At 55.8% G+C, this 12,924-nt stretch overlaps 1 protein-coding gene across 3 annotated transcripts in view; it reads right to left on the bottom strand.

Moving 5' to 3' along the window:
* Positions 1 to 12,924, bottom strand: part of ASCC2 (activating signal cointegrator 1 complex subunit 2) — a 44,076-nt gene that overhangs the window by 15,172 nt on the left and 15,980 nt on the right. For 2 of the 3 annotated variants that reach the window (XM_029049386.2, XM_029049387.2), the window contains exons 2-4: positions 2,445 to 2,545; positions 1,245 to 1,403; positions 142 to 312 (exon numbers count right to left, since the gene is read on the bottom strand). In XM_029049386.2, the coding sequence (XP_028905219.1) occupies positions 142 to 312; positions 1,245 to 1,403; positions 2,445 to 2,525 (411 nt within the window). In that variant the 5' untranslated portion in view covers positions 2,526 to 2,545. Of the gene's footprint in view, positions 1 to 141; positions 313 to 1,244; positions 1,404 to 2,444; positions 2,546 to 8,745; positions 8,828 to 12,924 lie in introns of those variants that run through there. The other variant, XM_029049385.2, reaches the window with a different exon arrangement.

Below are 12,924 nucleotides of genomic sequence, written 5' to 3'. Positions count from 1 at the left end.
CGAGTGAATGAATGAAGCGCAGAGCGGTGGACCCAGCGCTCGGGAGGGTCCAACCCAACGGAGTCGGCAGACACACGCCCTGCCCACAGAGGGCTCGCCGGCCCGAGGGGCGAGGGTCGGGGCCAGGGGGCCGGGCCTTACCCTGGACTCCTTGTGCGTGGACATGCGGAGGAAGGTGAGGAAGACGGAGCGGTGCAGACGCCTCTGCAGGTCGCCGACGGCGGAGGTGGGGGCGGCCGCCGCGTCGAACTTGCGAGGGGCCGAGCGGAGGTAGGAGTCCAGGCATTTCTGCAGGGTCTCGTCGAAGATCACCTGTGCCGACGCGGTCACGGGGTGAAGCGGGCCGGGGAAGGTCAGAAGGCAAGTCGGACGATGCCCATCTCCCCCGCTCGTCTGCTGCGAGACCTCGGATGAGTCACTTCTCTTACGCTATCTGTTAAGCGCTTACTATGTTCCAGGCACTGCCCTACGCACTGGGGTAGATACAAGGTCATCAGGCCGGACAGAGTCCCTGTCCCCCACGGGGCTCCCAATCTTAGCCTCCATTTTCTAGAGGAGGGAACCGAGGCCCGAAGAAGTGAAGTGACTCGCCCAAGGTCGCAGAGCAGACAAAGGGCGAAGCCGGGACTAGAACCCAGGTCCTTCTGACTCCCAGGCCCGGCCTTGATTCGCTAGGCCGGTTCTCTCATCTGTAAAATGGGGATGAAGACAGGGGGCCCCAAGAGGGACGGGGATTGTGTCCAACCCGATGTGCCTGTATCCGCCCCAGTGCTTAGGACAATGCCTGGCACATAGTAGGCGCTTAACAAATACTATAATAAATAATAATAATGTGGGCATTTAAGCGCTTACTATGTGCAGAGCACCGTTCTTAGCGCTGGGCGAGATACAGGGGAATCAGGTTGTCCCACGTGAGGCTCACAGTCTTAATCCCCATTTTACAGATGAGGTAACTGAGGTACAGAGAAGCTAAGTGACTTGCCCACAGTCACACAGCTGACAAGTGGCAGAGTGGAACTGGAACCCACGACCTCTGACTCCCAAGCCCGGGCTCTTTCCACTGAGCCAAATAAATGTCTCTGATCAGTTGATGACCGACATCGCCGAGGTGGAGCCCGCCGAGGGAGACTTATCCAGACCCCTGTGAGCCATCTCACCTGCCGGGGGCCGACTCCCACGGGGTCACCCCAACTGCCGCGCCCCTCATCCTCCCCTCCCACCCCTCCACCCGCCTCCCGCGTTACCTGGCACCAGAACTGGTGGTGGGGCAGCGCCAGGAGCCAGTCGAGGTCATCGGCGATGAAGGTGGCCCTTTCCAGGAACTCTTCCACCAGGGCCGGGGTGTCGCTGTCGGGGGGCGGCTTGTACAGCACGAAGTACCGCTCCGCCTTCCGGGCCGGATGCTGCGGGGACCCAAGACCCCCGTGGGCCGCCGTCCGCTGCCCCGCCCCACGGGGCCGGCCTTCCCTCCGCCCGGGCGGCCCGCAGGGCCCCCAGCAGGCAGGAGGACCATCGGTTTTCCCGGGCCCGGACCCTCGCCTCCCGGGGCCGAACCGTAGCCCGGATCCTCCTTCCGTCTGCGGCCAGAGAGGGGATGGAGAGCCGGGAGGTCCGGGCGACCTCTGACGGAGGCGGGGAAGGGGCCGGGGGAAGGTGGAGAGAAAAGACCTCGCTTCCGGGCACAAGGGGGAAGGCAGGCTGGCCCAGAGATCCCCCCCAGCTAATAATAATTATTAATATTATTATGGCATCTATTATGGGTTTGGCGGGGAGGGGCCGCGAAGGGACGAAGGCAGCACGGTCTAGGGAGTAAAGCCCGGGCCTGGGAGTCAGAAGGACCTAATAACAATAATAACTGTGGTATTTGTTAAGTGCTCACTATGTGCCAGGCACTGTATTAAGTGCTGGGGTGGAATACAAGTAAGTCAGGTTGGACACAGTCCCCGTCCCCCGTGGGGCTCCCAGTCTCCATCCCCATTCCAGATGAGGTAACTGAGCAAAGAGCAAAGGGAAGTGACTCACACAAGGTCACGCAGCAGACAAGTGGCGGAGCCGGGATTAGAACCGATGACCCTCTGATTCTCAGGCCCGCGCCTTGCTGCTTCCCACGGTCAATCAATCAATTGTATTTATTGAGTCCTTACAGTGTGCGGGGCACCGTACTAAGCGCTTGGGAGAGAAGGAGAAGGAGCGGGCCTAGCGGAAAGGGCCTGGGGGCCGGAGGACCTGGGTTCTAATCCCAGCTCTCTGCCACATAACTGGGGTGTGACCTTGGGACAGTCATTTCACCTCTCTGCCCTCAGTGAGTGCTAAATAGATCCGAGTGAACGACTGACTGTGCCGAGGTGGGGACCGGGGGCCGGCTGGCGGAGCCGGGAGGGAGTCGGGGGACGGGACCCGGAGAAACGAGCGGCCGAGGGCGGCGTGCCCGGCGGGCGACTCACCAGCGCCGGGAGAGTCCGCGGCTTTCCGGTCTTGGGGTCCTGGTCTGGGAGCTGGAGTTGATCCAGGGGCAGGGCGGGCATTATGTCACGGGACGCGACTCCTGAACCGATTCAGACACACAGAGGTCAAGGGCGGGAACTGAGGCCGGTTCGCTGGCCCGGGCGGATCGTCCCTGCTCGAGCCGGAGGGACCCACGTGCGAGCCCGCTGAAAACCACCATCAGACAACCACGGTCTGGAGACGGGTCCCAACCAGCCCCAAACCAGTCTGGGCTCTGTTTTTTCCCTGAGGAGATGTCCTACCAATTCCTACTATTCCTTCTATGGCGTAGTGGATAGAGCCAAGGCCTGGGAGTCAGAAGGTCACGGGTTCTAATCCTGGCTCTGCCACTTGTCTGTTGCGTGACCTTGGCCAAGTCGCTTCACTTCTCTGGGCCTCATCTGTAAAATGGGGATCGAACCTGTGAGCCCAGATGGGACAGAGACCGTGTCCCACTCGACGTGCTTGTGTCCACCCCAGTGCTTAGTACAGTGCCTGGCACACAGAAAGCGCTTAACAAATATCATAATTATAATTATTACCTGCCCGAGGTCACACAGCATTCATGTGGTGGAGCCGGGATTAGAACCCACGGCCTTGACAAATACCGTCATTATCATTATTCCTAATTACTATCATTTGGGTATCGGTTAAGTGATTACTGATTAGACCGTGAGCCCGTCATCGGGCAGGGATCGTCTCTGTGGCCGAACTGTCATTCCAAGCGCTTAGTACAGTGCTCTGCACATAGCAAGCGCTCAATAAATATCACTGAATGAAGTGCTTACTATGTGTCAAGCACTGCTCTAAGCGCTAGGGTAGGGGTCGGGCATAGTTCCTGTCCCTCATGGGCTCACGGTCTAAGTAGGAGGGAGAACGGGGATGGAATCCCAGTTTGAAAGCTGAGGAAACTGAGGCACCGAGAGGTTAAGGGACTTGCCCAAGGTCACACAGCAAGCCATTGGCAACGCTGGTATCGGAAACCAGGTCCTCTGACTCCCAGGTCCTTTCCAGAAGGCCAGGCTGCTTCCTACCCGTAGTGTCAGTTTAGTGTCGGAGAATATATCAGTTTATTGTCAGAGAATATATCAGTTTATCGTTGCATTGCGTTCTCCCAAGTGCTCTGCACGGGGTAAGGGCTCAGTAAATACAACTGACACAGACCCAGGCTCTACCCACTACCTGCTGTTTGCCCTCGGGTCCGTCACTTAACTTCTCTGTGTCGGTTCTCGCTTGCCCTTAGACCGTGAGTCGCCCCGTCGGGCGGGAACCGTATCCGACCTGATTATATTGCGTGAGCGCTTTGATAGTCGCCCCAGCCCCGCAGCGCTTAGGGAACTCTTTTATACTTCACGATATTACACCGCCTGAAATTTTAATGCCTGTTTTCCCCCTCTTGACGGTGACCTCCTTGTGGGAGGGGACCCCATCTCCCAATTCCGTTGTAGGGGACTTTCCCAAACGTTCAGTTCTGGCCAACTACTTCATTAAGAAAATTTACACCATCAGGTGTGAGCTCCCCAAAACACCCCCACCCTCCTCCATCGCCCCTCCTCTCGGCCCCCTCTTCAACTTTCCCATCCTTCCCAGCAGTACCTCCGGAGGAGATCTCCTCCCTCCTCTCCAATGCGACCCCCTCCACTTGAGCGACGGATCCCATCCCCTCCCGCCTTATAAAAACTCTCACCCCTTCCCTCCTTAACCACCACTTCAATCGCTCGCTCTCCAACGGCTTCTTCCCCACTGCCTTCAAACACGCCCGCGTCTCCCCCATCCTAAAAAAACCCCTCCCTTGACCCCACGGCCCCCTCCACTTATGGCCCCATCTCCCTCCTGCCCTTCCTTTCCAAACTCCTGGAGCGAGTCGTCTACACTCGCTGCCTCCAATTCCTCGCTTCCAACTCTCTCCCGGCCCCCGTCCAATCTGGTTTCCGCCCCCTTCGCTCCACTGAGACCGCCCTCTCAAAGGTCCCCAACGACCTCCTGCTTGCCAAATCCAACGGCTCCTGCTCCATCCTACTCTTCCTCCACCTCTCCGCTGCCTTTGACGCCGTGGACCCACCCCTTCTCCTCAATACGTTATCCAACCTTGGCTTCACTGGCTCCGTCCTCTCCCGGTTCTCCTCTTCTCTCTCTGGCCGTTCATTCTCGGTCTCCTTCGCGGGCTCCTCCTCCCCTCCCGTCCCCTCACTGTCGGGGTTCCTCAAGGGTCAGTTCTTGATCCCCTTCTGTTGTCCACCTACACTCACTCCCTCGGCGATCTCATTCGCTCCCACGGCTTCAACTGTCGTCTCTACGTCGATGACACCCAAATCTTCGTCTCCTCCCCTGTTCTCTCTCCCTCCCCCCAGGCTCGTATCTCCTCCCGCCTTCAGGACGTCTCCACCTGGATGTCCTCCCGCCACCTCAAACTCAACACGTCCAAGACAGAGCTCCTTATCTTCCCTCCCAAACCCTGACCGCTCCCTGACGTCCCCGTCACTGTAGAAGGTACGACCATCCTTCCCGGCTCTCCATCACCCTGCCCCCTCCTACCTCTCCTCCGTTCTCTCTTTCTACCGCCCACCCCGCACGGTCCGCTCCTCCGCCGCCCGCCTCCTCGCCGTCCCCCGGTCTCGCCTATCCCGTCGACCCCTGGCCCGCGTCCTCCCGCGGTCCCGGAACGCCCTCCCTCCTCACCTCCGACGATCTAATTCTCTTCCCCTCTTCAAATCCCTACTTAAAGCTCACCTCCTCCGAGAGGCCTTCCCACACTGAGCTCCCCCCTTTTACCCTCTGCTCCCTCTACCCCCCCCTTCACCTCTCCGCAGCTAAACCCTCTTCTCCCCCCTTTCCCTCTCCTCCTCCCCCTCTCCCGTCCCACCCCCTCGGCACCGTACTCGTCCGCTCGACTGTATATATCTTCATCACCCTATTTATTTTGTTTAATGAGATGGACATTACCCTGATTCTATTTATTTGCCACTGTTTTTTTCGAGATGTTCTTCCCCTCGACTCTATTTCTTGCCATTGTTCTTGTCCGCCCGTCTCCCCCGATTAGACCGTAAGCCCGTCAAAGGGCAGGGACCGTCTCTATCTGTTGCCGACTTGTCCATTCCAAGCGCTTAGTACGGTGCTCTGCAATAAATACTATTGAATGAATGAACGAACAGGCCCGCAACCTTGGTGTCATCCTTGACTCCGCTCTCTCCTTCACCCCACACGTCCAATCCGTCACCAAAACCGGCCGGTCTCACCTTCACGACATCGCCGAGATCCGCCTTCTCCTCTCCATCCAAACCGCTACCAGGTTAGCACAATCACTCAGCCTGCCTCGACTGTATTACTGCATCAGCCTCCCTTCTGACCTCCCAACCTCCTGCCTCTCCCCACTTCAGTCCGTACTTCACTCCGCTGCCCGGATTATCTTTCTACAGAACCGTTCTGGGCATGTCACCCCCCTCCTCAAAACTCTCCGGTGGTTGCCTGTCCTCGATCGAACAAAAACTCCCCATTATTGGCTTCAAAGCTCTCCAGCACCTTGACCCTTCTTACCTCACCTTTCTCTCATTCATTCAATCATATTGAGCGCTTACTGTGTGCAGAGCACTGTACTAAGCGCTTGGAATGTACGATCGGGCAACAGATAGAGACGATCCCTGCCCAACGACGGGCTCACAGTCTAAGAGGAGGAGACAGCAAAAGAAAACAAGGAGTCAGGCAAATGATGGTATTTCATTCATCCACTCCAACACATTTACTGAGCGTTTACTGTGTGCAGAGCACTGGACTAAGCGCTTGAAATGGGCCATTCGGCAACAGATAGAGACCATCCCTGCCCAACGACGGGCTCACGGTCTAAAAGGGGGAGACAGACAGCGCATCAAGGCAAGTAGACAGGCATCAATACAATCAAAATGAAGAGAATCATTGATATAGTCACTCAATAGTATTTATTGAGCGCTTCCTACGTGCAGAGCACTGGACTAAGCGCTTGGAATGGACCATTCGGTAACGACAGGCTCACGGTCTAAGCGGGGGAGGCGGACGGCAGAGCAAAACAGAACGAGACAAAAAGAAGACAACATTATCACGATCAATAGAATCAAGGAGAATAAACCGGGTAGTAAATAATATAGACAAATGAGCCCAGTGCTGAGGGCAGGGGCAGAGGGTTCTAATCCCAGCTCCATCACTTGTCCGCTGTGTGACTTTGGGCAAGTCACTTAACTTCTCTGGGCCTCAGTTCCCTCAGCTGTAAAATGGGGATGAAGACGGCGAGCCCCACGTGAGACAACCTAATGACCTTGTATCCTCCCCAGCACTTAGAAAAGTGCTTGGCACATAGTCCTCACTCTAGGCTTCAAGGCTCTCCATCACCTCGCCCCTTCCTACCTCTCCTCCCTTCTCTCTTTCTACCGCCCACCCCGCACGCTCCGCTCCTCCGCCGCCCACCTCCTCGCCGTCCCTCGGTCTCGCCCATCCCGCCGTCGACCCCCGGGTCACGTCCTCCCGCGGTCCCGGAACGCCCTCCCTCCTCACCTCCGCCAAACTGATTCTCTTTCCCTCTTCAAAACCTTACTTAAAAATCACCTCCTCCAAGAGGCCTTCCCAGACTGAGCTCCTCTTCCCCCTCTACTCCCTCTGCCATCCCCCCTTTACCTCTCCGCAGCTAAAGCCTCATTTTCCCCTTTTCCCTCTGCTCCTCCACCTCTCCCTTCCCATCCCCACGGCACCGTACCCGTCCGCTCGACTGTATATATTTTTGTTACCCTATTTATTTTGTTAATGAATTGTACATCGCCTTGATTCTATTTAGTTGCCATTGTTTTTACGAGATGTTCTTCCCCTTGACGCTGTTTAGTGCCATCGTTCTTGTCTGTCCGTCTCCCCCGATTAGACTGTAAGCCCATCAAACGGCAGGGACCGTCTCTATCTGTTGCCGACTTGTTCATCCCAAGCGCTTAGTACAGTGCTCTGCACATAGTAAGCGCTCAATAAATACTATTGAATAAATGAATAGTAAGCGCTTAACAAATGCCATCATCATTATTATTACCCCAGCGCTTAGAACGGTGCTTTGCACATAGTCAGTGCTCAATAAATACCAACATTATTAGAGAAGCAGCGTGGCTCAGTGGAAAGAGCCCGGGCTTGGGAGTCAGAAGTCATGGGTTCGAATCCCAGCTCTGCCACTTGTCAGCTGGGTGACTGTGGGCGAGTCACTTCACTTCCCTGGGCCTCCGTTCCCTCATCTGTAAAGTGGAGATGAAGACTGAGAGCCTCACGTGGGACAACCTGATCACCTTGCATCCTCCCCTGTGCTTAGAACAGTGCTGTGCACATAGTAAGCGCTTAACAAATGCCATCATTATTATTATTACCCCAGCGCTTAGAACAGTGCTTTGCACATAGTAAGCCCTTAACAAATGCCATCATTATTATTATTACCCCAGCGCTTAGAACAGTGCTTTGCACATAGTAGAAGCAGCGTGGCTCAGTGGAAAGAGCCCGGGCTTTGGAGTCAGAGGTCACGGGTTCGAATCCCGGCTCAGCCTCTTGTCAGCTGGGTGACTGTGGGCGAGTCACTTCACTTCTCTGGGCCTCAGTTACCTCATCTGTAAAATGGGGATTAAGACCGTGAGCCCCACGTGGGACAACCTGATTCCCCGGTGTCTACCCCAGCGCTTAGAACAGTGCTCGGCACATAGGAAGCGCTTAACAAATACCAACAATATTACATAGTAAGCGCTTAACAAATACCCACATTATTATTATGAGGAGGAGTAGCACAATGCTTGTCACATAGTAAGGGCTTAATAAAGCCAATGATTACTACTCTTATCATTACTCGAGAAGCAGCAATGATTATTACTCTTATTATTACTCGAGAAGCAGCTCAGTGGCAAGAGCCCGGGCTTGGGAGTCAGAAGTCACGGGTTCGAATCCCAGCTCGGCCCCTTGTCAGCTGGGTGACTGGGGGCGAGTCACTTCGCTTCTCGGGGCCTCAGTGACCTCACCTGGAAAAGGGGGATGAAGCCTGGGAGCCTCACGTGGGACAACCTGATGACCCTGTGTCTACCCCAGCGCTTAGAACAGTGCTCCGCACCTAGTAAGCGCTTAACAAATACCCACATTATTAAAGCCAGTGATTATTACGCTTCTTAGGTCCTCCTGAGCGCCAGGCCCGGGCTCTCCCCACTAGGGGGCGCTGCCACCTCCCGTTGGCGCCCCCCCCCCCTCCCCCCAGTGCTCCCCTCTCCCCGCCCCTCCCCCCCTCACCTGCGTCCTTAGGCGATGCGGCGGGTGGGAGAGCGGGGCCCTGCCCGACCCGCCCGGGGTCAAACGGCGCTTCCGGTGGCCGGACCGGAAGCGGCGGGGCGGCCCCCCCCTCCCTCCCCCGGCCCATGAGGCAGCGCGGGAGCCCCCGGGGCCCCGCCCCCCTCCCCTCAAGGAAGCCGGCCGCGAGCCCTCGAGCCCCGCCCCCTTTCGCGCCCAGCCCCACCTCCAGCCCTCAAGCCCCGCCCCCTTTCGCACGTAGCCCCGCCCCATCGAGCCCCACCCCCTTTCTCACGTGGCCCGCCTCGAGCCCTCGAGCCCCGCCCCCTTTGGCGCCCAGCCCCGCCTCGAGCGCTCAAGCCCCGCCCCCTTTCTCACGTGGCCCGCCTCGAGCCCTCGAGCCCCGCCCCCTTTCGCGCCCCGCCCCGAGCCCTCAAGCCCCGCCCTCTTTTCCAAATAACCACGCCCCGATCCATCGAGCCCCGCCCCCTTTCGCACGTAGCCCCCTCCCCATCAAGCCCCACCCCCTTTCTCACATGGCCCGCCTCGAGCCCTCGAGCCCCGCCCCCTTTCGCGCCCCGCCCCGCCTCGAGCGCTCAAGCCCCGCCCCCTTTCTCACGTAGCCCCGCCCCGACCCATCGAGCCACGCCCCCTTTCTCACGAAGTCCCAGTGGAGCCTCAAGACACGCCCCTTTGGGCGTCCAGCCCCGCCCCGATGCCCAAACCACGCCCCTTCCGAGCATAACCACGCCCCAAACATCAAGCCACGCCCCCTCGCCCGCCACGCCCCTAACCATCAAACCGTTCCCCTTTCGCGTCCAACCACGCCCCTCTAACAAGCAAGCCACGCCCCCTCAATCGGCCAACCACGCCCCAACAACCAAACCACGCCCCTTCCGAGCCCAGCCACGCCCCCAACCATCAAACCACGCCCCGTCACCCCGTTTCTCAAGTGACCACGCCCTTAACCATCGAGCCACGCCCCCTTTTCCGCATAGCTCCGCGAACCCTAAAGCCACGCCCTCTGTAGCCCGTAACGTGGATTCAGTTGGATGCCACTCATTCGATCGTATCTAATAATGTTGGTATTTGTTAAGCGCTTACTATGTGCAGAGCACTGTTCTAAGCGCCGGGGGATGCAAGGTGATCAGGTTGTCCCACGTGGGGTTCACACTTTTCATCCCCATTTTACAGATGAGGTCGCTGAGGCACAGAGAAGTGAAATGACTTGCCCAAAGTCACCCAGCTGGCAAGGGGCGGAGCCGGGATTCGAACCCATGAACTCTGACTCCCTCTGTGCCACGCTGCTTCCCCAAATGGTGGCATTTGTTAAGCGCTTACTATGTGCAAAGCACGGTTCTAAGCGCTGGGGGATACAAGGTGATCAGGTTATCCCACGTGGGGCTCACAGTTTTCATCCCCATTTTACAGATGAGGTAACTGAGGCACCGAGAAGTGAAGTGACTTGCCCACAGTCACACAGCTGACAAGTGGCAGAGCCGAGATTCGAATCCATGACGTCTGACTCCCAAGCCCGTGCTCTTTCCACTGTGCCACGCTGCTTCTACTGAGCGCTTGCTGTGTGCCTAGCACTGTACTAAACGCTTGGAAAGCACAACTCGGCAACGGACAGAGACGATCCCTACCCCAAAAAGGGCTCACGGTCTAGAAGGTGAACTGTCATCCCAACCTCACCCCTGACTCACCCCTGACTCTCATCAGGATCTCCAAATGTTCGCCCTAATAATAATAATGTTGGTATTTGTTACGCAAGTACTATGTGCAGAACACTGTTCTAAGCGCTGGGGTAGATACAGGGGAATCGGGTTGTCCCACGTGGGACTCACAGTCTTAATCCCCATTTTACAGATGAGGGAACTGAGGTTAAAGAGAAGGGAAGTGACTTGCCCACAGTCACACAGCTAAGTGGCAGTGCTGGGATTCGAACCCACGACCTCTGACTCCCAAGCCCGGGCTCTTTCCACTGAGCCACGCCGCCCTAACGTCCGGCCCAGCCTGGCTGGAACGGAGGTGGCAAATGGAGACGCGATTCCGGACCTCCTCTAATCCTGCCTCGGCCCCCCCCCCGTCTGCTGTGTGACCTTGGGCAAGTCGCTTCACTTCTCTGGGCCTCGCCAGTCCTCTAGACTGTGAGCTCGTTAGGGGCAGGAATATTTCTGCTCTTGTACTGTACTCTCCCCAAATCTTAGCACAGTGCTTTGCACCCAGTAAGTGCTCGATAAATACGACTGAATGAATGAATGGGGATGAAGACCGTGAGCCCCACGCGGGACGGGGACCGTGCCCAACCCGATTTGCTCGCCTCCACCTCGAGGCTTAGTACAGTGCTTAGCGCGTGGCCAGCACTTCCAAAATACCACACCGTTTATCATTATTACAAAGGTAACACAGCATAATGAAACGATTTCCTCAAAACCTCGGACGGACCGTGGTGGCTTCTGCTGGACCGGCCACCGTGGCCACGGTTGGGACTGTGGATTCTGAACTGAGGAGCCTGAAATTCATCTGCCTCAGTACCTTATCGATCGGTGGTATTTATCCATTCGTTCATTTCATTCAATAGTATTTATTGAGCGCTTACTATGTGCAGAGCACTGGACTAAGCGCTTGGAATGGACAGATCGGCAACAGATGGGGACAGTCCCTGCCCTTTGACGGGCTTACAGTCTAATCGGGGGGAGACGGACAGACAAGAACAATAGCAAATAAATAGAATCAAGATAGCAATAAATAGAATCAAGATCGAGCGCTCTTTATCGGGCGCTCACTGTGGGCAGAGCACTGTGCCAGACCCTTGGGAATGGAGTTGGTATACGCGGTCCCTGCCCACAGAGCGCTTGTAATCTTCAGAGGAGCTTATAGGTTACAGACCGCGGGCTACCCTGCAAAGAGCACCGGCTTGGGAGTCAGCAGTCATGGGTTCAAATCCTGGCTCTGCCACTGGTCAGCTGTGTGACTGTGGGCAAGTCACTTAACCTCTCTGGCCCTCAGTTCCCTCATCTGTAAAATGGGGATGAAGACTGTGAGCCTCATGAAGGACAAGCTGATGACCCTGTATCTACCCCAGCCCTTAGAACAGTGCTCTGCACATAGTAAGCGCTTAACAAATACCAACATTATTATTATCTTTGTTTTTGTCTTTGTGATTTCTTCGTGCTTTGTTTCATCTCCCCTAATGTATCTGTCCCAGACTAAGCCCCCCTTTTCCTCATTCAATCATATTTATTAAGCACTTACTATGTGCAGAGCACTGTACTAAGTGCTTAGGAAAGCACAGTACAACATTAAAGTCAAAAAGACCTCTCCAAGCCCACACAAACATTACTCATTGTGCTGCTATGGATGTTGCCCCTGCTGCTATCTTTTTGTTTGTTTGTTTTCCTCCTTGTCCCTTCATTCTTACGAAAAAAAGTCTCCCAGACATATCTTCCTGATCACAGTATGGTGGGGTGGCTTTTCTTTGGCAGTTGATGCTCTGTTTTCTTCTGGGATTTAGTGCAGTCTGAAGCTTTAAATATGAACGAATAAATGTCACTATTCCCCTCTCTACCTTTTTATTTTTAGATTGAGAGTTCCCCTGCGGGACAGGAGCCATATCTAATTTCCACTGGATATTCTTTCCCAGCACCTCTTAGAGTGCTCTGCACATAGTAAGTGCTTAATAAACGCTATCACGACTACTAATTGGCAGCCAAGGGAGGCAGCGGAATGAAAGGAGATGTACAAAAAGCGTTGTGGGAATTGGGTGACTATCCAAGTACTTCAAGGGCACGGATCCAAGGGTGTAGGAGGAATAGAAGGGAGATGGAAAGTTTGTCAGGGAAGCTCTAGACTGTAAGCTCTTGTGTCTACCAACTCTGTTATAGTGTATTCTCTCAAGTGCATAGAACAGTGCTCTGCACACAGGAAGTGCTCAACAGGTACGATTGACTGCGATAATTTGATTAGGGCTTTGAAGGTGGGGAAAGGAGCTGTCTGTCGGATGTGGAGAGGGAGAGAGTTCCGGGTCTGAGAGAGGACGTGAGTGAGGCGTTGGAGGTGAGGGAATAAAGCCTGTGGTTCATTAAGGAGGTTGGCGTTAGAGGAGTGAAGCGTGTGGGCTGGCCGGTAGTGGGAGATTAGCAAGGTTAGGTGATGTCCAGTCTGCACACTTTGCTCCTC

This window comes from Ornithorhynchus anatinus, chromosome 21, assembly GCF_004115215.2.
Source record: "Ornithorhynchus anatinus isolate Pmale09 chromosome 21, mOrnAna1.pri.v4, whole genome shotgun sequence".
Lineage (NCBI taxonomy): Eukaryota > Metazoa > Chordata > Mammalia > Monotremata > Ornithorhynchidae > Ornithorhynchus > Ornithorhynchus anatinus.
Note: the sequence above shows the minus strand (reverse complement) of the source record. Positions and strands in the feature narration are given on the sequence as shown.